Source organism: Bos grunniens, chromosome 12, assembly GCF_055505025.1.
Source record: "Bos grunniens cultivar Pamir isolate PY7600 chromosome 12, Bosgru_T2T1.0, whole genome shotgun sequence".
Taxonomy (NCBI): Eukaryota; Metazoa; Chordata; class Mammalia; order Artiodactyla; family Bovidae; genus Bos; species Bos grunniens.
In genome coordinates this window covers 90,025,518-90,049,739 of record NC_141176.1, presented here as the reverse complement: position 1 = coordinate 90,049,739, position 24,222 = coordinate 90,025,518, and the positions used below count along the sequence as shown (strand labels likewise).

The window sequence follows — 24,222 nt, the reverse complement described above, 5'->3', positions numbered from 1 at the left end:
CCATTAGAACGAAGCAACCGAGCAGAGCTCACCAGCGTCTCTGTCAACCCTGCTTAGCCATTTTCCATCCAGGAGCTATACTGTTAGTTACCTTGTCAATATCACATCGATGAAGAGAAAGGTTGCATTCATCTTCCTGTCTCTCTTTCTGTTTGGGCCTCGACTCAGTGACGCTTCAATTGTGAAGACCTAATCACAGGGCATTTTTACTCCCCTATTTCCTGAATGTCAAGCAAAGTTAAAAATATGTCAGATCCTTCCAGCAATGTGTCTTCTTTGACACGAGGTAGTTTTGAATAAGTGTGTACATCACCTAGGATGTAAGTGCCTTGCTCAGCAGAGAGAGCGCTTAGAGTCACCACGGAGAGGTTCAAGGCATCCATGGCTCCTTTGACTTTAAATACAATGGCTCTCAGAGCGTTATCTAAGGAAAAGGTGAACTTGACAAAGACTTTGAATTCTGTTTTCAACCAATTGCCAAAGCACAGTGATATTCTTTCTTCTGTGGCGGTCACAGAATTTCAGAGTCTTTGAGATGTAGCCAAATAAATGCACCTTGGGATCTTTAAATAAAGAATCATATTCCCAAAGGGCCAGAGGGGGAACTGCCATAGCAGACTTATACATTAGTTTCTGGGAGAGCCAAGCCGAAACTCTCCAGAGGGAGAAATGCACCGTTTCCCTCGGCAGACAACCGCAGCACTCTGGAGTCACTTTCAGGAAAAAATAGAACCCGAGCACTGCGTCCTCTGGGCCTCTTCTCGTTCAGCAGCCTCTGAGCAGTGAAGGCGGCCAGCGTCCCTGTCTTCATACTGAAGGTCATGCTTTATTCTCACTCCACCCTTTGCTTCTCTGGCTGAGATAATCCATGGTGCCTATTGGGTTCATATCAAAGCAAGTGGATTTAAGAACTACTGTTAGCCCTATGACCTCAGGAGACTAAGGTGGCAGTGTTCAACCCTCGCAATAATAGAAGGGTACTCACTGCATAAGTGACGGTCTTGCTCTCCGCTGTGTATCTCCCTCAGCTCTATCGTGTCCTTAGACCCCTAACAGCTCATTCATTAATTTGAATTATTAAACTGTAAATAATGCTCTTGTGGTAAGGATGGCATTTAACCAAAAACTGTAATAGTGGAATTTTATTATTACAGTAAGCAAGGAAGAATAATAAAGTTGTACGGTCTTCTTGCAGCATTCTCAAGTCTCAGTAAACTGATGTCTGCTTCTTTAAAAAGTGCTGTGGCCTATGGACTTTAGTTAAAAAGAATGTATTTAATTGGCTCATCAGCTGTAACAGGTGAATCATACTAGGAGCAGGGTGAGAGGGTGCATCAGAAATCTCTGTACTTTCTTTTAAAGTCTATTTTTTAATGAAGTTCTCAAGCAATTGAACTTGTTTAAAAAAAAACAGTGCTGTGAAAATATAAGCCAGTATCCACTGACAAAGTTAAGCATTGTAAAGAAGGGGAGAAGTGTTTGAACGGGAAGGAATAGGGTGAGCACACATACAGGTTACGACTAACACTTTAGAAATGAAAACATCTAAGAATTGGAAAAGAAATGGAGAAGAAATAAAATAAACCATTATATGAACCATTTGGATAGCTTCTAATATTGCTAAACACTGGTTAAGAGTCCGCCTGACAATGCAGGGAACATGGGTTCAATCGTGGTCTGGGAAGACCCTACAAGATGCGGAGCAACTGAGCCCAGGAGTTGCACCTACTGAGCCCAGGTGCCCCAAGTACTGAAGCCCACACACCCTGCAGGCCCTGGTCCCCAGCAAGAGAAGCCAGCACAGTGAGAAGTGTGCACGCTGCAGCGAAGAGGAGCCCCTGCTCGCCACAACCAGGCAAAGCTCGTGTGCACCAGTGAAGACCCAGCGCAGCTGTAAGTCAATAAATAAACCTAAAAAACAAACAAACAAACAAAAACCTTCATGTAACGTGACGATCTTTATTGTCATTCCGGCTCTCATCTTTGTTCATGTCCTGGGTATTTACAAAGACTTTCTGCACTTTGCAATTTGAGGGGACTTCAAACCTCACATAGACTTTGTTTTTGAAGGGATTTATGCCTCAGCCATCCTAGGGGGACAGCTGCAGTTGCCTGTGTCCCAGCTGGTCTTCACCTGCCCCTTCAGACAAGCGACAGCTGTTCCGAGCGGCAGGAGGACCCCCAGCCCCACCAGCTGGGGCCGCTGAGTGTCGGCACAGAGCGGCGTTTCCCGTGCGCCTTCTCTCCCGCTTGGGAACAGTCCTCCCCAGGGTGGGCTTGGAACCACAAGATCTGAAGTTCCCTTTGAATGAGCTCTTTACTGGGGACCTGAAAGCTGTCATCCAGGTCAACCGAGAGTCTGGGAGGTCAGGGTGTTGAAGCCGGTTCTAGGAACTGATGCAGCAAGGGCTTTGTGTGAGAGACTGCCTGCGTGCACATGAAGCCACTTCGGTCTGGTCTGACCTTCTCAGTTCCCTGTATTAAAGCCATTCAAGTGGAAACACTGAGAGTGACTTGTTTCTCTGACAACATCCTTCTTGGTGCTCAGACCCTGTCTTAGTTTTCTAGGACTAGCATCACAAAGCCCCACGGACTGTAGGCTTGAAGAGCAGGGCTTTACTGTCTCACAATCTGGAACCTGAAAGTCTGGGATGGAGGTGTCCAAATTTGTTTTCTTCCAGGGCCGTGAGGGGTGCTCTTTTTCATTCTTCTCTCCTTGGTGTGTAAATGGCCATCTTCTTCCTGTGTCTCTGCTTTCCATTCTCCTCTGAGTGTATCCACTTCCAGACTTTAACTTTTTGTAAGGAAACCAACTGCATTGGATTAGGACCAACCCTACTAACTCCATTTTAACTTACTTATCTCACTAAAGACTGTATCTGCAATAAGTCACATTCAGAGGTACTTGGGGATTAGAACTTCAACATATAAATTTGAGGGAAACACATAATTAAACCCACAAAAGATTCAAAATATCAGAGACTTATACAAGACAGATGGAGAAGGAAATGGCAACCCACTCCAGGATTCTTGCCTGGAGAATTCCATGGACAGAGGAGCTTGGCAGGCTGCAGTCCATGGGGTTGCAAAAGAGTCAGACATGACTGAGTGACTAACATACAAGACAGAAGCTGGATTATTTCTTATATAATCTAAGGATATTACGTCAACAGCTGGTTTGCTGCCCAACAACATTTTAGGTTGGCAAGCTCTTGTTTCTCAACTTGGCGTGGATGTTTTCCCTAAATTCACCTCATGGGCCAAAACTGCTGCTGTAGCACCAGCCATAAAGACTGTATTCCAGCCGGCAGGCAGTACGAGACAAAAGAGAGAGTGACAGAGAGCATAAGCAAGCTATCTGTTAAGAAAGCTTTCCCAAAACTGTCCACAACATTTTTGCTTACATTCTTTCGCCCAGCATTAACTCAAATGGCCCCGTCCATCTCTTGTGTGAGATGCTGCTTAACATGTTCTGAGAAACGATTAACCTGGTGAAAACTCTGTTGCTCTGAAAAAAAGGGGAAAGATGAATATTAGAGGTCAACTGGCAAAATTCTCCACCGTGAAGCTATTACAGAATTACAGGCCGTGGTTTCAACTATTTGGTTGAAAAAAATAGTGAAAAGACTTACACAGGTCAACCGAAATACTGTCTACTGTGTGGATTATGTCAAGACCCCAGCATTATTTCTAAAAGCCGGATTTCTTCTTTACCAAACATCTTTGGACACGGTGTATGTCTTGTCAAAGGCAAACTCAGATGCAGACTCACTTTCAAAAGGAAGGTGTTTCTTCACAAAGACGTCTAGGAAAATCAGGCGTCTGATTTTCAGAAGGTGTCAATCAGAAGGACTGGCTCAACAAACATAAAATGCAACAAATATTTTTAGCAGTGGCAAATGACCGGGCTTAGTACGTTTGTATTAGTCTGCTCATGGCGGAAAAATAGCAGTACTCAGCACTTATCATATTCACAAAGTTATATTCAAACAACAAGACAGGAAAAAAAATCAGGGACAAATTTTTGTGAAGTCCAGATATTTACAAAGTAGACAAGATTTTATCATTTAGGGTTATTGTTGTTTAGGTGCTAAGTCATGTCTGACTCTTTTGTGACCCCCTTTCCTGGGTCCTCTGTCCATGGGATTTCCCAGGCAAGAATACTGAGTGGGTCGCCATTTCCTTCTCCAGGGGATCTTCCCAATCCAGGGATTGAACTTGTGTCTCCTGAGTCTCCTGCATTGGCAGGTGAATTCCTTACCTGAGCCACCAGGGAGGCCCCATCATTTCGGGTACCAGAACCCGTAGGGTGATCTGTTAGTTTGGTTTATCCCAAGGCGTACAGTATCTTTTATGACCATTCTTAGACATCGTAGCAGCAGAGTGTTCATTTCTGATTCTGCAACATCAACCACAAACGTTAAGTCCCTCCCTGCCTGCCTCCATTTCCATCTTCCCTTTTATGTCCTTGGCAACAAGCACAAGGTATCCATCTGGACCTTCCCTGTAGAGATTCGAAGGCTCAGCTCTCCCTTCTTTGGCCTGCCGGTAAAATACTGGGATAACATTATTATAGGCCCTCCTGATCTCGACTTCCCAAATGGCTAGCACTCAGATGCCGCCCACAACTTGCCATCACTGGCCACCTGGCACTGTGGCCATTTTCTGCTGCTTCTGTGGGGCGGTGGGGGGTGGCTAGGGGGATGTGGGACCTGGCAGAGCACTATCCAAACACAGAACTGGTAAAACTGGAGGCCGGATTCCACGGCCATTAAACAGTCCACCTCTCATTTTCAAACGACAGTCTATCAGTTATGTGAGCGTATGAGTTATGAGCGTACAGGTTTTGCAGTTGCTCAGAAGCAAAGCTTTCTATTATTAGCCGCTGAAGAAATGGAGGAGGCGTTGTTACTGCACTCCATCTAGCGGTCAGCCCTGCAGACATAACGCTGCAGCCTTTTGTCTTCAAAGTCAAGGACCAGGATTGGATGGGATTGAAGCCAAATTTTATCCTGCCTTCAACTCTCTCCTAAGCCACCCGGAAAAGTACATTAATTTTTTAAGGGTGAGATGATTAGCCAGTGAAATTTAAGACTGATACCCCATGAAGAAATTTCTTTGAAGATTTACATTAAATGAGAGGTCATTATAGTTCACTATTAGCCTGAATAAATCATCACTTCCCTGTCACTGTACCTCTTCCCTTTTCTCAGAAGGTATTTTTAATATGATTTTCTAATGCAGGAATTGAGAGTTCTGGTCAGGAACCTTTTACTATTACTAGTGTCTCTGCAAACACTCTATTGTTTGTTTAGCGGCTGCTAAAGATTTATACTTTTCAAACAAGCAACAAAATGCTAGGAGCGTCCTGCCACTTGGAAACTGTTACTCAACCCTGATCTTTTTCCGACAGACTCCAAGCAAATGATTGCTTTATCCATTAGGACAATCTCACTAATGAAAAAGACCCTTTAGGATCACTCCAGTTAATTGGTACAGCAACACAACACCCTGTGTGAAAAAACCGAGTATGATTAGACTGGAAGCAATTTAGCCAAAGCACTTTGGCTCACTGGGATGGGACCGACAGAACCGAAGATGCTCAACCCCAAAGCCCAATTGAAAGCGAATATCCTTTCAATAATGAGTTTGTCTTTTAAGTACGGTGCTTCTCAAAATAATTTCTTAAAATATCTAAGAATTTTGGAGGGAAAGATTTCTACTTTATTCCCTCCTGACAACTGAAAAAAAAAATGTGCAACTTAAAAGTGGAGAATCATGTTTTATTCGTTGGACAAATCTGAGGACATAAGCCTAGGACACAGCATCTCAGATAACTCTGAGAAACCGTTCCAAAGAGGCAAGGCAGGGAGCGGGGGCGGGCAGTGGGTACCCAGGACATAAAGGAGATTTTTTTTGCAACAAAAGACAAGGAAATCAGAACATCAAAAGATTACTCTTAATATTAAATATTTATCAAAAAAGATTTCTAAAGGAATTTAGGGCCTTGCTATGTAGGGGAAGATGCAAGCGTCTGGGCTCACTGAAGTCATTCATTTGCACCTTAGCTGTTTGGACTGGTCACCTGTTACTTCCCATCCAAATTCCCTGAGGGATCACCTTTGGGGTGACTGCAGGCTGATCACTACAAGGGCAGCTGTTTTTCCTCCATCCTGAGTTCCCTTAAGGCTCACCGTCCAGGCACCTGTGATGCGATGGCTTGATGTCCACAGCATCCTTTGTTTACTGACATGACAGGCAACATTTTAGTTCACATTCCCAGTTTATGTTCTTTTATCACTGCAGTACACGTTTTGCTAGAGCAGAAAGGTCCAGTGCCCACACAGACCCTCATGAAGCCTTTCTAGTGACTTCCTCTGGGTCACCAAGGTTGTGAGGTGTTCTTTAGAGGGGAAATGCTTTTATTTTTCAACTTCAGTTCAGTCGCTCAGTCATGTCCGATTCTTTGCGACCCCATTAACCACAGCACGCCAGGCCTCCCTGTCCATCACCAACTTGTGGAGTCCTCCTAAACCTATGTCCACCGAGTTGGTGATGCCATCCAGCCATCTCATCCTCTGTCGTCCCCTTCTCCTCCTGCCCCCAATCCCTCCCAGCATCAGGGTCTCTTCCAATGAGTCAACTCTTCGCATGAGGTAACCAAAGTACTGGAGTTTCAGCTTCAACATCAGTCCTTCCAATGAACACCCAGGACTGATCTCCTTTAGGATGGACTGTTTGGATCTCCTTGCAGTCTAAGGGACTCTCAAGAGTCTTCTCCATCACCACAGGTCAAAAGTATCAATTCTTCAGTGCTCAGCTTTCTTTATAGTCCAACTCTCACATTCATACATGACTACTGGAAAAACCATAGCCTTGACTGGACGGATTTTTGTTGGCAATGTCTCTGCTTTTGAATATGCTGTCTAGGTTGGTCATAACTTTCCTTCCAAGGAGTAAGCATCTTTTAATTTCATAGCTGCAGTCACAATCTTCAGTGATTTTTGAGCCCAGAAAAATAAAATCAGCCACTGTTTCCACAGTTTCCCCATCTATTTCCCATGAAGTGATGGGACCAGATGCCATGATCTTCGTTTTCTGAATGTTGAGCTTTAAGCCAACTTTTTCACTCTCCTCTTTCACTTTCATCAAGAGGCTCTTTAGTTCTTCTTTATTTTCTGCCATAAGGGTGGTATCATCTGCATATCTGAGGTTATTGATATTTCTCCTGGCAATCTTTATTCCAGCTTGTGCTTCCAGCCCAGTGTTTCTCATGATGTACTCTGCATAGAAGTTAAATAAACAGGGTGACAATATACAGCCTCGACGTACTCCTTTTCCTATTTGGAACCAGTCTGTTGTTCCATGTCCAGTTCTAACTGTTGCTTCCTGACCTGCATATAGGTTTCTCAAGAGGCAGGTCAGGTGGTCTGGGATTCCCATCCCTTTCAGAATTTTCCACAGCTTGTTGTGATCCACACAGTCAAAGGCTTTGGCATAGTCAATAAAGCAGAAATAGATGTTTTTCTGGAACTCTCTTGCTTTTTCCATGATCCAGTGGATGTTGGCAATTTGATCTCTGGTTCCTCTGCCTTTTCTAAAACCACCTTGAACATCTGGAAGTTCACAGTTCACATACTGCTGAAGTCTGGCTTGGAAAATTTTGAGCATTACTTTACTAGCGTGTAAGATGAGTGCAATTGTGCGGTAGTTTGAGCATTCTTTGGCATTGCCTTTCTTTGGGATTGGAATGAAAACTGACCTTTTCCAGTCCTGTGGCCACTGCTGAGTTTTCCAAATTTGCTGGCATATTGAGTGCAGCACTTTCACAGCATCATCTTTCAGGATTTGAAATAGCTCAACTGGAATTTTATCACCTCCACTAGCTTTGTTCGTAGTGATGCTTCCTAAGGCCAGCTTGACTTCTGGCTCTAAGTGAGTGATCACACCATTGTGAGTATCTGGGTCGTGAAGATCTTTTTTGTACAGTTCTCCTGTGTATTCTTGCCACCTCTTCTTAACATCTTCTGCTTCTGTTAGGTCCATACCATTTCTGCCCTTTATCGAGCCCATCTTTGCATGAAATGTTCCTTTGGTATCTCTAATTTTTTTGAAGAGACCTCTAGTCCTTCCCATTATGTTGTCTTCCTCTATTTCTTTGCATTGATCACTGAGCAAGGCTTTCTTATCTCTCCTTGCTATTTTCTGGAACTCTGCATTCAAATAGGTATGTCTTTCCTTTTCTCTCTTGCTTTTCACTTCCCTTCTTTTCACAGCTATTTGCAATGCCTCCTCAGACAGCCATTTTGCTTTTTTGCATTTATTTTTCTTGGGCATGGTCTTGATTCCTGTCTCCTGTACAATGTCATGAACTTCCATCCATAGTTCGTCAGGCACTCTGTCTATCGGATCTAGTCCCTTAAATCTATTTCTCACTTCCACTGTATAATTGTTAGGGATTTGATTTAGGTCATACCTGAATAGTCTAGTGGTTTTCTCCACTTTCTTCAATTTCAGTCTGAATTTGGCAATAAGGAGTTCATGATCCAAGCCACAGTCAGCTCCAGGTCTTGTTTTTGCTGATTGTATAGAGCTTCTCCATCTTTGGCTGCAAAGAATATAATCAATCTGATTTCAGTGTCGACCATCTGGTGATGTCCATGTGTAGAGTCTTCTCTTGTGTTGTTGGAAGAGGGTGTTTGCTATGACCAGTGTGTTCTCTTGGCAGAACTCTATGAGCCTTTGCCCTGCTTCATTCTGTACTCCAAGGCCAAATTTGACTGTTACTTCAGGTGTTTCTTGACTTCCTTTTTCAACTTCAGTCTATTACAGATAGAACTAAATCAATTAGAAAAATTATAAAAATAGAAATCGAAGCGATTGATAAAGGTCTGAAAATCTGATAAAAATATTCAAAGATGGAAAGGGGTGCAAAGCTCCAGTGAGGCACCAAAAAATATCACTATTCAAAGAACGTGAATGCACACTAAGTCGCTTCAGTCATGTCCGACTCTTTGTGACCCCATGGACTGTAGCCCACAAGCTCCTCTGTCCATGGGATTCTCCAGGCAAGGTTACTGGAGTGGGTTGCCATGCCTTCCTCCAGGGGATCTTCTCCACCCAGGGATCAAACCCAGGTCTCTTACGTCTCCTGCATTGGCAGGCAGGCTCTTTATTACCAGCACCACCTGGGAAACCCTACCCAAAGAACACTGGGTTTTAATCCTTAACATTATAACTTGACTAAATTATCCTGGGGACCAGTTTACACTTGGATAAACAATATTGAACCAACCACCTGTGGGTACAGGGGGATGGATTGGGAGACCTCGGGCTCAAGCAGAAGCAATGAGATTGATCAGAGACTTCGGCAGTTACAGGACGGGGCACCTACGTGACAGTATGCTCACCTGCTAGGAAAGACATCATATGTCTATGAGCAAAGATGTTTGAGGCCCACATCTCAACATTATTATCGTGCTGGAATAAACACTGCAAAGAAATCATGAAGACTTTCCCCAAGAATCACCATTTAGTGAAAAAATATAGTTTGAAACAAAATCTTCTTCCAACCTGGAAATCCTCTCCATAAAGTCAGTAGAGAAAGAACATGGTTTTATTGTTGAAGAGATACTCAACCAGAACGTGATGCACGGAGCAGGAGGTCTGCTACGAGATTTCGAGAACAGAAAGAGATCTCACCCTCCTTTGTTGCCAAGTGGATGCAGCTCATTAGCTACACATTCTCAGGATGAACAGTAGAGTAATCCTCAAGTAACAGGACTTGACAGCAACATCTGTCCCACGTAACTCACCCTGCATCTACCTGGTAATTTGGGTGACCATTCGTGTCTGTTAATTGACTTTATACAAAGGAAAAACAAATGCCTATCTCTCTTACAGCAGGGAACCTTCCTGGAAGTTACACCTCAAGGAGATGGCTCCCAGGTCCTTGAGAAAGACTTTCCTGAGCTGAGAAACCTAAGTTTAGCTTTCAGAAAGATTTACATTGACTTCAAAGAGATGGGGAAAGAACTTGCCAGCTTTCTAAAGAAGACGGTCTAAGAAAAAGGAGGGGAGACAGCTCTTCCCTGATTCCTAACGGGCAGCAGGAGGCCTCTTCTTTCTTTTTTTTATTTGCCCCACACCTGCTATCTTCCCTGGTGGCTCAGAGAGTAAAGAATCTGCCTGCAATGCAGGAGACCAGGGTTCAATCCCTGGGTTGGGAAGGTCTCCTGGAGAAGGAAATGGCAACCCACTGCAGTCTTCTTGCCTGGAGAATCCCCTGGACAGAGGAGCCTGGCGGGCTATGGTCCATGGGGCCACAGAGAGTCAGACACGACTGAGAGACTAACACTTTCGCTTTCTTTTCTGTCTTTGCTTTTCCTGCAGCAGCACCACTGTCTCTGCCATCCTGTATCTTCAGTGCTAGCTGGTCAGGTCCTGAGGAGCATCTTCCTCTGGGAGGCTGCTGTCCAAGTGGCCCCAAACTCCCCCACACTCGGGAACCACAGGTCTGTTCTGTCCTCCATGCCTGTGAGTTGTTTCTGCTTCACTGATGAGTTCATTTGTGGCCTAGTTTAGATTCTACACATAGGTGGTTATCATATGATGCTTGTCTTTCTCTTTCTGACTTACTTCAGTTAGTTTGATAATCTCCAAGTCCAACCAAGTTGCTCCAAATGGCATCATTTCATTCTTTTGTCTGGCTGAGTAATACTCCATTATAGATAAATAGCACGCTGTCTTTATCCACTCATCAGCTGATGGGCATTGACGTTGTTTTCATGCCCTGGCTATTGTGAATATCTTCCTCTAAGAATTGATTTCCTCAGTTAAGAAACATAAACGGATACCTTTTGTGAATAAAACGGTGAGCTAAGTGACGGGGGTAGAAAAGTGGGTAAGATAGAGCCAGCCTTAGCCCCGATCAGCATCATCCTGGTACCAAAGGCATACTGGACTAGAGCTCATGGCCACACCTGCCCCAGGCAGAAACTGAGCTGCTAAGCGAGTTTGTAAGTTTTATAAACTTATCTCTGGTTCTCACATCCACTCTGTACAGATTCCTATCCCTGTTTTACAGATAAAAAACAGAGACTCAGAAAAATGACGGACTTACTCAGGAACATGTATCTAAAATTAACACAGCTGGAATTCAAGTCAGTTCATTGGATGCCAGGACCCCATGCTTCTGCCACAACATTACATTGCTTTTCCAGGTAATTTTAGGTAATTTCTGGGTAATCTAGCAAGCCCAGTCACTAAGACATATCTGACTCCTTGCTATGCCCTGGACTGTAGACCGCCAAGCTCCTCTGCCCGTAGCATTTCCCAGGCAAGAATACTGGAGTGTGTTGCCACTTCCTTCTCCAGGAGATCTTCCAGAGCCAGGGACTGAACCCACATCTCCTGCATTGCAGGCAGATTCTCTACCACTGAGCCACCCGTGTAATAGGTAGGTAATTTAGTAAGATACATCAAATAGGTAAAAATGAAGTTCTGTGTCATATCAGCAAAGGCTTAAGCAACTCCCAAATGGAGAGAGTTACAAAGGCTTCACGGTAAAGAAAGTAAATTCCTAGACAAACACTCACTGGAGTCAATTTTTAATTAATCAAAGCAAAATAGAAGTGATTCCACCCCTAACTGCCACTTTAGAGACATGCACACTGCTCCAAATTATTAATTCAAAGCTTGTACGTTCAGAGAAATGTGTGTGGGTGAAGATTTACAGAAGACGTTTCTTAGTTAAAGAGCAAAATATGTGTGGTCTTTGAAATATCAAATATGCCCTGTATTGAAACACTGTTTTGGTCTGGTGCATTAATTTAAAAGCAAATTGATGGACTGGAACTCCAAGATAAAGATGAATAACACAGTCATTAAGACTATGATATTTCTAGATATGGGTAATAAAATCACAAAAATTGTCTTATTTTAAAGTATGCTATTAATACGATTCACAATACAGATAAACCCCTTTACTCCTAGTGATGCATGGCTGATCCAGTTCAAACAAAGGTAACTGAACATCAATGAGGCTGCCTCTAGGCTCAGGGTCTGTGAAACCTAATTTTTTATTAAATTCACAAGCTAATTAGAAATTAGAAGAAAGCAGGACGAAGCTGCACACCCGGCCATGAATGCAAGCAGTTTGGTTCAGCAACCACGTGAAGGTTATGGTCATTTCAGCTTGAATGGAGCGTCGCCGCAGGAACTTCAACCGGACTGGCAGGTATTTAGTTTAAAGATAAAGTTTGTCGCCGAGGCTGTGAGCTGGTGTGGGTGGCTCACAGAAGGAAGAGACGGGGAGTTTGAGGGGCCGGGAGGTGTGGGCCATCCCACCGTGTCTGCATCGGTGTGGAGAGTGTGGGAAAAAGTTTATTAAGCCACTTATGAAAGGCGATCTGACTGCGGCCTCAATAAGCTGCTTGAAACTAGGACCACCAAGTCCTTCAGCAAAGAAGGCCACTGGGACTTTGGATGTTCTCACGGACTGGATGGGAGAAGATGAGTGGGGAAAAGCAAAGGAGTCCGAAAGGTCTCCCTCGCCCGCGCGGCTGCAGGGAGATGGGAGGAGAGAAGAGGGAACAAGAGGCGGACCAGGGGCCCACCCCCGCGTGCAGGGCAGGGGGCATTTCCCACAGAGGGCGGGGGCGTTTCCCACGGAGGGCAGGGGGCGTTTCCCACAGCCCAGCGGAGATGCCCGCAGAGGGGCTGCGAGGGGTGGCCGCGGATGGTATGGGCCCTCGGCCTGGAACCCACAGCCATTCGCGGAGTCGGGAAGTTCAGCTCTTGAGTCACAACGAAAACAGGGTCTCTACGGCGTCATGTTCCTTTTCCTTCTCTAGACTGACCTGCGCGTCCTCTGCACCTGGATTATCCCTCCGGTGCCGCGGTACCTAGACGGACCTCCCCGCTTTCCCGCAGGGTCCCAGTCCTCTCGCGCCGGGATGCTCCAGGACCTCCTCTCCTGTATCCTCCACCAGCTCTTCCCTGGATCCAGGCTTGGCGCCCACGCGCGACCCAGGATGCCTCGTCCAGTTCCTGCGCTTACTTCCTTCCCATCATCCGATGGCTGAGAAACTCCTCTCTTTCGTCATCAAATGCCTTGAATTGAAACGCTTTGTACTGTGTTCCCCAAGCCCCTTCCATGACTCCGCTCCCTGTAAAGTGACTTCTGACCACGCGCACGAGCACCCCCTGCTCCAGGCGTGGGTCTCCCCCACCTCCTCCAGGCCCCCGGCCCCTTGGGGAGGTTCGGCATGCCCTCCTGGGACCCCTCCCCGTTTCTCCTCCCGGCCAGCGCTGATGCTGAGAAAGTGGATAGTTCCAGCTCCACGACCTGTGAGCGTGGAAAGGCTGATAGCACAAATTCAGTTCAGTCGCTCAGTCGTGTCTGACTCTTTGTGACCCCATGGACCGCCACACTCCAGGCCTCCCTGTCCATCATCAACTCCTGGAACTTCTCAAACTCATGTCCATCGAGTTGCTGATGCCATCCAACTATCTCATCCACTGTCGTCCCCTTCTCCTCCCGCCTTCAATCTTTCCCAGCATCAGGGTCTTTTCCAATGAGTCAGTTCTTCGCATCAGGTGGCCAAAGTATTGGAGTTTCAGCTTCAACATCAGTCCTTTCGATGAATATTCAGGACTGGTCTCCTTTAGGATTGACTGGGTAGATCTCCTTGCAGTCCAAGGGACTCTCAAGAGTCTTCTCCAACACCACAGTTCAAAAGCATCAATTCTTCTATGCTCAGCTTTCCTTATAGTCCAATTCTCACATCCTTACATAACTACTGGAAAAACCATAGTTTTGATTAGATGGACCTTTGTTGGCAAAGTAATGTCTCTGACACAGGACACTTAGACTAAAATGAAGTAGCAGATTCCACATCAGGGTGGCTGTACTGCCCAGAAAACATTTCCTTGTTGAAAAAGAGAAAAGTACTTAAGTTCCTTTGGAGCCCCCTGTGGCTCTCTAGAGATGCGCAGGACAGAAAGACAAGCCACTCCTTAAAGAAGGCCTGTGAGATGCTGAAGGTATCACTCAGCAACCCCCCACAGCCTCCCCTCATTTCCCAAGTCTCCCCCTTTAATAAAAATTGCCTGTTATACAGAGTGAAGTCAGAAAGAGAAAGACAAACATTGTAAGTTAACGCACAGATACAGAATGTAGAAAAATGGTCCTAATGACCCTATCTCAGGGCAGGGATAGAGACCCAGACGCAGAGAACGGGCGTGTGACCCAGCCGGGAAGGAGAGGGCGGGACAAACGGACAGAGCAGCACTGACCATGTGGACAACAGGCAGCTGGAGGGCAGCTGCTGTGGGCCAGGGAGGCCAGCTCCCGCTCAGCGAGGACCTGGGTAGAATGGGAGCAGGGAGGGAGCTCAAGAGGGAGGGAGACAATTATGACCGATCCCCACTGCTGTCGGGCAGACACCAAGCAATTATTCTCCAATTAAGAAATTTAAAAACTAAGTCATAAGTTTAAAAAAAAAAAGAAAGAAAAGTTGGCAGAGGTGATGGTACACACGCAGTGTTGGTCACCCACCTTTTCTCCTGGGTATCTGTTTGGATGAAACCAATATTCTAGCCCTTGGCCTGGGAAATCTCCAGGCCAAAGTGATTAAAAGTAAGGAGAACTGACCCCGTGGCCTGACTCCTGACACTTCATTTTCACTTCTGCTGAGGACAAAATGAAATCCCCTGGGTTAAGTTATTGTGGGTTTTCCCTGCTCTTTCAAGAAACCACGCTATTGTTCTCTATGAAAAAAAAAAAAAAAAACAAACCCTGCTGTTGATTTGCATGTAATTTTTTGGAAGCAGGGTTTGATTTTACGGTATTTAAAAGTCTATTCTTAAACATTGACTCTGGCTAGCTCACTGCACTTCCAAGCAGGCGCCGGTTTCTAGGGTAACATGAATGGAAAATAGACCAACAGGAGGTTCTCAGCGGAGCACAGAGGGCGCGTGGTGCACAGCTCATACGGACGAACATGAAAGTGAAGACGTGGTTGGCTCTGCAGACCCAGCGCCTCCAGGGGCCCCAGTCCAGAAGCGGGTGCTCTGGCTTCTGAGATCTTGCGTGAGACATGGCCCCAGTTCCTCATCTACAAGACAGAGTTAATACTAACACCTCCAATCACAGGGTGGTTGCAAAAATTAGATGTAAGGGAACAAAATGAAAAAATCACAAAGTGGAAGGAAATCTTTACAAAACACACATCCGATAAAGGAGCTATATAAAAAATAGACAAAGAACTCTTAAAACTCAACAATAAGGAATATATGTTGAAAAATGGGCAAAAGAAAAAAAGATCTGAACACACACTCAGCAAAGAAGATCTACAGATGGCAAATAAGTCTGAAAAGATGCTCACCATCCCATGTCAGGAGGGAACTTCGAGTTAAAACCACAAGGAGGGAGGGCTTCCCTGGTGGTCCCGTGGTTAGAACCCTCCCACATCCACGGCAGGGGTGCGGGTTCCATCACTGCTCAGGAAACTAAGATCCCACATACCTTGAGGCACGGCCAAAACAAAAACAAAGAAACAAACAAAAATCAAGATTCTGCATGCCGTGGCCAAAAAAAAATAATGTGTATGAATCAGCTTTGTGCAGTTACATATATATACATAAATCATTATATAACATGAATATAATGATTTTTAAAATTAAACAGATGTAACCATTTCCTGGTTAAAAAGTCAGAGATAGGAAGAGATTTCTACGAAACCTGGACCAGTTTAGGGAGGAGACTGTCTTCCAACCTTTCTTTCTCCAGCCCCTCCCTGCTATCTTTCTGCCCCCAACTTCTGTGGACTACACAGTAGTCCAAAATTTTCTGGGTTTACAATTAGTACAACCACACAGGAATCAATTTGCATCACAGGGGAACAGATTTGAAAGCTTTAGAAATATGTTGCAAGCTTTAGTTAGGAGTTGAACATGGTTTAAGAAATCATTAAAAGGGTTTGGCTGGTCTTTTAATGCTTGTCCAGTTCTTGATTTTATCATTCTTAGTATTTCTCTACTAAGATCATGGCATCCATGCCGTGACTTCATGGCGTAAGACTGAAAGCAGTGACGTATTTGATAGACTTTATTCTCTTGGGCTCCAAAATCCTTGTGAATGGTGACTCCAGCCATGAAATTAAAAGATGTTTTCTCCTTAGAAATAAGCTATCACAAACCTAGACAGCATGTTAAAAGTAGAGGCATCACTTTGCCAGAAAAGGTCTGTATAGTCAAAGCTATGGTTTAGTTAGTAGTCATGTGTGGGTGTGAGAGCTGGACAGTAAAGAAGGTTGAGCACCAAAGAATTGATTTTGAACTGCAGTGTTGGAGAAGACTCTTGAGAGTCCCTTCAACTGGAAGGAGATCCAACCAGTTATTCCTAAAGGAAGTCAAGCCTGGATATTCACTGGAAGGACTGATGCTAAAGCTCTAATACTTTGGCCACCTGATGCAAAGAGCTGACTCATTGGAAAAGACCTTGATGCTGGGAAAGATTGAAGGCAGGAGCAGAAGCGGATGACAGAGGACGAGATGGTTGGATGGCCTCACCAACTCAACGGACGTGAGTTTGAGCAAGCTCCAGGAGATGGTGAAGGACAGGAAAGCCTGGCTTGCTGCACTCCACGGGGTCCCAGAGTCAGACACGACTGAGCTGCTGAACAACAATTAGTTGTTCTAGCGTGCCCTCTGGTGGTTGTGCACGGCTATGACATTTCTACAAAGCAAAGGTAAGGCTGTGTTTCCAAAGTAATGAGAAACATGAATTTCAAACTAGTTCCTTGAGAATTTGGCGATTACTACCTGGCCAGGTGACTACGTATCTCTGATCTGACGTGATGAGAAGGATGCTTCACTTCGGGGTTCCTCCCCCAAAATCATAACTCCATCCAAATCATGAGACAAGTATCAGACAAATCCAATCTGAGGGTCATCCTACAGAACATCTGCCTAGAACTCCTCAGAACAGTAGGACCAGGAAAACAAGGGCAGTCCAAGGTACGGGCATAGCCCAGAGGAGGCGAGAGAGACATGGCAACTGCATGCAATGAGGTGCCCTGGCTGGTATCTAGGAAGGAAAAGAACAGCCCTGGAAAGATCAATAAAACTGCAATAAAGTGTTCAATTCAGTTCAGTTGCTCAGTCACGTCCAGCTCTTTGTGACCCCATGGACTGCAGCCCGCCAGGCTCCTCTGTCCATGGGATTCTCTGGGCAAGAATACTGGAGTGGGTTGCCATTTCCTTCTCCAGGGCATCTTCTTGACCCAAGGATCGAACCTGGGTTTCCTGCATTATCGGCAGATTCTCACTGTCTGAGCCGCAAAGGAAGTCCTGAGAAAGACAAGCTACCCTCTCTGGGGTATGTTTCACCTCCTTAAACACTGAAAAGGTTTCTTTCTTCCCCCCGCCTCCCTGCACTGCTTCCTCTTCCTCTTTGTCCTTTTTTCCACGTTTTTCCCTCCTGTACAGAAATGTCTAGTGTTTTGACCTTCCCTCACTTGGCAGTTCCCACATTGCTGTCAGGTGAGCTTGGGAGACACAGGGGCCCTTCCACCTGTTGTGCAAAAGACTCAGGCAACGGGGAAGGTCAGGAGGAAGCCGGAGACAGCCTCAGACAGCGCTTCAAAGACAATGCCCTCCTCCTCCTGGTGGCGTGGGCACGGCGGAGCAGGGCCGTCCCTGTGCTTGGGGTCGCCCGTGGCCCCAGGCCAGCCCGCCCCTGTGGGGAGGAGCCCACCCCTCCCCACAGAAGGGAACCCAGAAAGGAGAAGGTGATCTCACAGGAGCCGGGAGATCTTGGACCCCCTCTAACCCTGATGGACCTGTGAAAGTGAGTCAGAGTCGCACTCATTTACAAATCAATTTAGAAAAGTGAATGAGCCCATGGGTAATCTGGAGTAAGTTCTATACAGAATCTTAGCACAGGCCAGAGAGATAACACCGGGCCAAAGAGAGCCCCAGGGTCTGCAACAAAGCAGAGGGCACTGGCCTGGCTGAAGTCGGCTGAAAAAAGACACTAGCCTTGGCAATTGTGGTCTCGGGTAGCCTGATTCTGTGTGACTTTCTGGAATTGTTTATGATTCAGGACATGTTTTGGAAGTACTAACTGAAGCAGGGCACACCATCTATATCATAACAATGCGTTCCCACAACACTGACATATATACTCTGGGCTTCTCTGGTGGCTCAGACAGTAAAGAATCTACCTGCAATGCAGGAGACCCTGGTTTAATTCCTGGGTCAGGAAGATCCGCTGGAGAAAACAATGGTTACCCACTCCAGTGTTCTTGCCTGGAGTATTCCATGGACAGGGGACCCTGGCGAGCTCCAGTCCATGGGGTCGCAAAGAGTTGAACAGGACTGAATGGCTAACACTTCTGGGCTTCTCTTGTGGCTGAGGAGGTAAAGAATCTGCCTGCAACGACGTATATACAATACTGCATGTAAAACAGAGAGCTGTGGGGACCTGCTGTATAGCACAGGGAGCTCAGCTTGTTGATGACCTAGACGGGTGGAAAGAAGGCTAAAGAGGGAGGCGATACATGCATGTGTGTAGCTGCTTCACGTTTTTGTACAGCAGAAACTAGCATTGTAAAGCAATTATACTCCAACTTAAAAAATAAAAACAACAACAAAACACAATTGCAGTCTTATGTGTAAATCCAGCAGATCATAGGGGTCCTCAAAATATTTTCAGAGACTATTCACGGTTCAGAGAATATTTACAGAAACATAACTCATGACAGGCCCAAACGGGAAATAGCCCAAAGTCTTTCAATAATAAAACAAACAAATATGTTGTTATATAATTGCAAAATGAAATTCTACTCAGCCAAGAAGGAGAATGATCTGTCTCTATAGGAAACAGTGTGGAAGGGTTTCACAAAGCAGTGAACAGATGTTCAAAAGCTTACATGCTGTAAGGTCCCATCTCTATGAAGTCCAGATGGCAAAACTCTACCTCAAGGACAGAAATCGGAATGGTGATCTCTGAAGGTCAGAGAGGAAGTGACAGACTTCGGGGTGCTGGCGAGATTGGGGTGCTGCGATTGGGGAGGTGATGTCAGGAGAGGGTCCACTTTGTGAAAACATATCACCAGGCTGTGCCCTTATGATTCTTAGTATTATTGCACGTATATTATAATCCCTCTCCGAGGCTGCAAAAGAAAACAGCTGTATTTCTGAAAGAAGTGTAAACGTCCTGTTTCATGTCTTGAGTCTAGAAGTTTATATTCGAAAACAACTCGAAAATGAGGAAGCAACGTGGCAGCCAAACCAAACACGTCCAGGCTCTCTGATGGTCTCCTAGAGCAGGAGAGTCTCCTAGAGCAGGTCTCTAGAACAGTAATGTCTCCTCTCCTGGTTCGGGATTCAAAGGGCAACAGAATTCTTGAGGTTCTTCTCTGGACAGGTTGCTGTGCCCCTAACAAAGCACCCTGGGAGGACCTTCTCTGCAGAACCTGGAGGATGGAGGGACTCCTCCAGGTGTCAGTGAGGGCTGCACCATGACTTCCTCGGGATGTTCTGCTCAGCCATTCAGGGCCCACTTTCCTTAGGCTCCAAAATCATTGTGGACGGTGAATGCAGCCATAAATGCTGCATTCATGAATGCAAACTTTAAAAGATGCTTGCTCCTTGGAAGAAAAGCTATGACAAACCTAGATAGCGTATTTAAAAGCAGAGACATCACTTTGCCAACAAAGGTCTGTCTAGTCAAGGCTATGGTTTTTCCAGTAGTCATGTATGGATGTGAGAATTGGACCATAAAGAAGGCTGAGCACTGAAGAACTGATGCTTTTGAACTGTGGTGTTGGAGAAGACTCTTGAGAGTCCCTTGGACTGCAAGGAGATCCAACTAGTCCATCCTAAAGGAGATCAGTCCTGAATATTCATTGGAAGGTCTGATGCTGAAGCTGAAGCTCCAATACTTTGGTCACCTGATACAAAGAGCCAACTCATTGGAAAAGATCTTTCCCTGATTCTGGGAAAGATTGAAGGCAGGAGGAGAAGGGGATGACAGAGGATGAGATGGTTAGATAGCATCACCAAATTAATGGACATGAGTTTGAGCAAACTCCAGGAGATAGGGAAGGACAGGGAAGCCTGGCGTGCTGCTGTCCACAGGGTCACAATGAGTCGGACATGACTTAGTGACTGAACAACAGCTGGGTGGTTATTTAGCATCACAAGTCTTGATTTTGGATTTAAGACAGAAGAGTATCTGGCCTGGGCCCATATACTTAAGTCTTAGAAATTTTCTTGGTAGGAAATCCCAAGATAACATCTTTTTCTGCTAAAATTAATTGCAGGAAAAAGAGAGAAGGGTGAACCTGGGCAGGAGCACTGACTGTTGCAGTGAATTTCCCACACAGACCTCTGTATCTACCTAACCTTTTTTGAATTTATTTTTATTGAAGTACATGATTTACACATGTTGTGTTAATTTCCGCTGTACAGCAAAGTGACTCAGTTATCCATCTATCCATTCTTTTTCACACTCTTCCATGATGGTTTATCACAGGACACTGAATACAGTTCTCTGTGCTGTGTGGGAGGACCCCGTGGCTCATCCATCCTGTATATCCTAGTTTGCGTCTGCTGATCCCAGATTCCACCCCATCGCTCTCCCATCACCCTCCCCCTTGGCAACCAAAAGTCTGTTCTCTGTCTCCCTGATCCTGTTCCTGTTTCGTAGATCAGCTCATTCGTGTCGTATTTAAGATTCCACATAGGAGTAATGTCCTATGGTATTTGTCTTCTCTTTCTGATTTAATTCTACTTCCTGATGGCTACATAAGCTTTAATTCAACCAATGTCTGATTTTCCTCACAATTTCACTGACAAGGAAGATAAGAGTCACGTTTTAATGCTGGGTTGAGTGGAAAGTGAAGTAACATTGAAAACTATTTTATGTGGCTGAATTCCACATCTGCTGACAAAATATGCTAAGTCATTTAAAAAGCAAAATGCTGCAAGCTGTAGATTACAAAAGCTTACAGCCCAAGCCTATCATTATGGTATTATCTTTATTTAACCTGTGCGTGCTTCAGTTAAGTCGCTTCAGTCGTGTCCAACTCTACAACTCTATGGACTGTGGCCCGCCAGGCTCCTCTGCCCATGGGATTCTCCAGGCAAGAATACTGGAGTGGGTTGCCATGCCCTCCTCCAGGGGATCTTCCCCACCCAGGGATCAAACCTGTGTTTCTTACATTTCCTGCATCAGCAAGAGGGTCCTTTACCATTAGCTTCACCTAGGAAACCCTTATTTAACCCAAGTCCTAAGAAATATTTGATGTATAACTTCACATATATAGTATTGAAGTAAACAAATCCTTTTTGAAATAAAAAGACATATTTATGACTTCAGATACTTTGCATCACAAACTAAGACACATACACACACTAATCTATAATGTTTATCACTTACGCACCTAATTCTATCATTTCAGTCTTTTTAATGGAAGTATAATTGATTTACAACACTGTGTTAATTTCTATACGGCAGAGTGACTCAATTGTACACATATACACAGTTTCTTCCATACTCTTTTCCATTGCGGTTTACCACAGGATACTGAATATCATTCACTTTGTGTACCTAATTTTTATGACAACATTCAGTGTTACAGAGAGAAACCAAAAGATGGATGGTGTAAGACGAACAATTCAAAAACGAGGCAAAGGCACTGATGTGTTTTCTCTGGCGATCCGACTCGCAGCAACACTGAGAACACCTCTGATTTCCTCCTCGTGTCGAAGCTTCTACCCTGCCTATCACTTTTTTCATTATCATATTGTAAAACAAATAAATTCAGAACATGTTTTATTTTAACCCAAAAGCTTAAACTATAGGAATCAGAATGTTGAACAAAGTTTAATTTTAGACACAAAATACAAACGTTTGTTTTGAAAAAATACCTTTAAAAATATTTTAATGTAGACTGGGGAACAGTCGTGTAGACGAGGGTCTGTTTTTCCATCTGTTTAAACAATGAAGTAAACGGTATAAACTGATGACATTTTAAAAAGTGAAACAAGTGATGTTATAAAAGATAAGTAGTATGATATTCTCAAAATGGTCCTTTATAAAATGAAAATCAGGACAATGTCTTCTGGCAGGTGATAATGGGGTTGCAAAGAGTCAGACACAACTCAGCGACTGAACAATAACAACAACAGCAACAATCTTTAGAACAAGCACATGGCATATACCCTACTCAGGATGCCAGGAACTTTAATCAATCCTCCACTTCTGAAAAGCTATTAACATGACTATTTTTTAAAGGCTGGGATATGTGAACTACAATAGCAGCAGTTTAAAACAGAAGAATAGGAAATAAAGGGAAATAATATTACATTATTACAAATGTGTTTATTAACTCCTATGGCAGATTTTACTTTTACGTAAAAACAATGATGGTTACTTTTTTCAATGAACGTTTATATGCATGAGTTGAAATTATATTAAAAGTTTCCAAAGTAACTGAAATTAGCTGTAAAAAATACTCTGAAGTGTAGACACACGAGAGAATGATTGCCCTTCTGTGAAATATGTCACAGAGTGTTCCAGCGGGTAATACATAATATTAGAGCTAAAACTGCAAACTCAAAATAAACCTAAAAGACTTAAATAGTAACAGTATCCTATTTTGAGTCCGATTATCTAATACAATATTTAAATTTAAACTTTGAGTTACTTTTTCATGTATAGAATGCAAGATTTCTCTACCTTTTTTTTCTTCCATTTCCTCAGTATTAATAGAAGAAAAAGACAGGGTATTTAACATAAAAATAGAGGGTAAATCCTGAGATTTCCCCCCAAATGTCACAGGCTCTGTTGCACAGTAAACAGTGGAATATCATTCTGGAAGAAACGAATATCACCCCTTTGAATCTTGTGCTTCTTCCAAGGCGGTAAGCACTAAGTTGTCCAACGTGGCATTATAGTGTAAGTCTTTCTAATTCTATTTTTCCGTAAATAGGCTCTAGTTCTCATAATTCACATGACACCCTTTGGCTGTGGTTGTCTGTTAAATTTCCTGTTTTGGTCGAGTTGCAGCAAACCAAAACAAATAGCTCCCAGAAAAGGCTATGGTAACTATTTTGTTTTTCCCTTTTGGTATTTCCAGTTAAGTGCTTTCTCTTTAGCGGCACAGAGAAGGGAAGAAAAGAGCCACACACAAGGTGTGAGCAGGTCACAGAAGCTTCAGGGCTCCGAAAAACGTGCCATCTCCATCTCGGGATATCTTAGCATCTTCCCGGGGTATTGCCAGTTGGAGTTCATCTCCTTCCTCCAGCTTGGCGATGCCTGGAAAGGAATGATTGGCGACAACTTGAAGCCATTGTGCAGGTGAAGAAGAGGGGAGGGCAGAACATTAAAGAAGACGACTTGGTTTTGGGAAAAAAAAAAAACTCACATAGGCATTCATTTTTCACATTACACCAGTGGGTTTCTAGACCAGTTATTATTCTATTTGCCTAACAATTAAAAAAAATAGTAAAAGAAATGAGCAGAAGGAGTTATAACAGACAAACGAATGTGTGGGGTTGGCCAGCATGTTCACTTGGGTTTTTCTGCAAGATGTTATGGAGAAACCCAAGGGAACTTTATGCCAGCCCAATATCACCTACTGTTGATAAAACAGAGAATCCAAATAACCAAAAGTCTAACTATAAGAAAAAAAGTTTAGTAAATCATAGCACATCCCTAGATGGAATATTATAAAGTTAAAAGTGGCTCTGCTTCACTTGACATGGGAAACTTTAAAAAATAATGTTAAATAAAAATACAAAAATATGCACACACACACTGCATAGCCCTAAATATACTTTCAAATGGGCATATAATGTGTGAATTATTAGAAAGTAAAAAGCAAAACACTACTTATTAGCAAAACACATCTGCTAACAGAGTCTTTCTGTAGAGTCCAGACTATGGAATTTGGAGTCATTCAGAGCGCTTTTTATAGTCCTCTATATTTTGTGTTTCCTTAAATGACCATAACCTGTCTTTATAATCCAAAGTAAGAAGCTAATTAGCTTCTCAGAACTGATTAATCTGCATGTGCCTAATTTATAATAAGGTAGCCTGTGATTCAGGAATACAAAATGCAACTCAGGAACTACACTCAGGGTATCAGGTCATTCCTGACCCCATTTTAAAAGAAAAATATGAAGAAAAAAAATAAAGAGGAACGG

The 24,222-nt window shown here is 44.1% G+C and overlaps 1 protein-coding gene across 6 annotated transcripts in view; it reads right to left on the bottom strand.

Moving 5' to 3' along the window:
* Positions 1 to 21,830: 21,830 nt before the first annotated feature.
* TNFSF13B (TNF superfamily member 13b) overlaps positions 21,831 to 24,222 on the bottom strand; it is a 31,242-nt gene continuing 28,850 nt past the window's right edge. For 3 of the 6 annotated variants that reach the window (XM_086328661.1, XM_086328662.1, XM_086328664.1), the window contains one exon: positions 21,831 to 23,332. In XM_086328661.1, coding sequence (XP_086184787.1) covers positions 23,220 to 23,332 — 113 coding nt within the window. In that variant the 3' untranslated portion in view covers positions 21,831 to 23,219. The remainder of the gene's footprint in view (positions 23,333 to 24,222) is intronic. The other 3 variants (XM_086328663.1, XM_086328665.1, XM_086328666.1) reach the window with 1 other exon arrangement.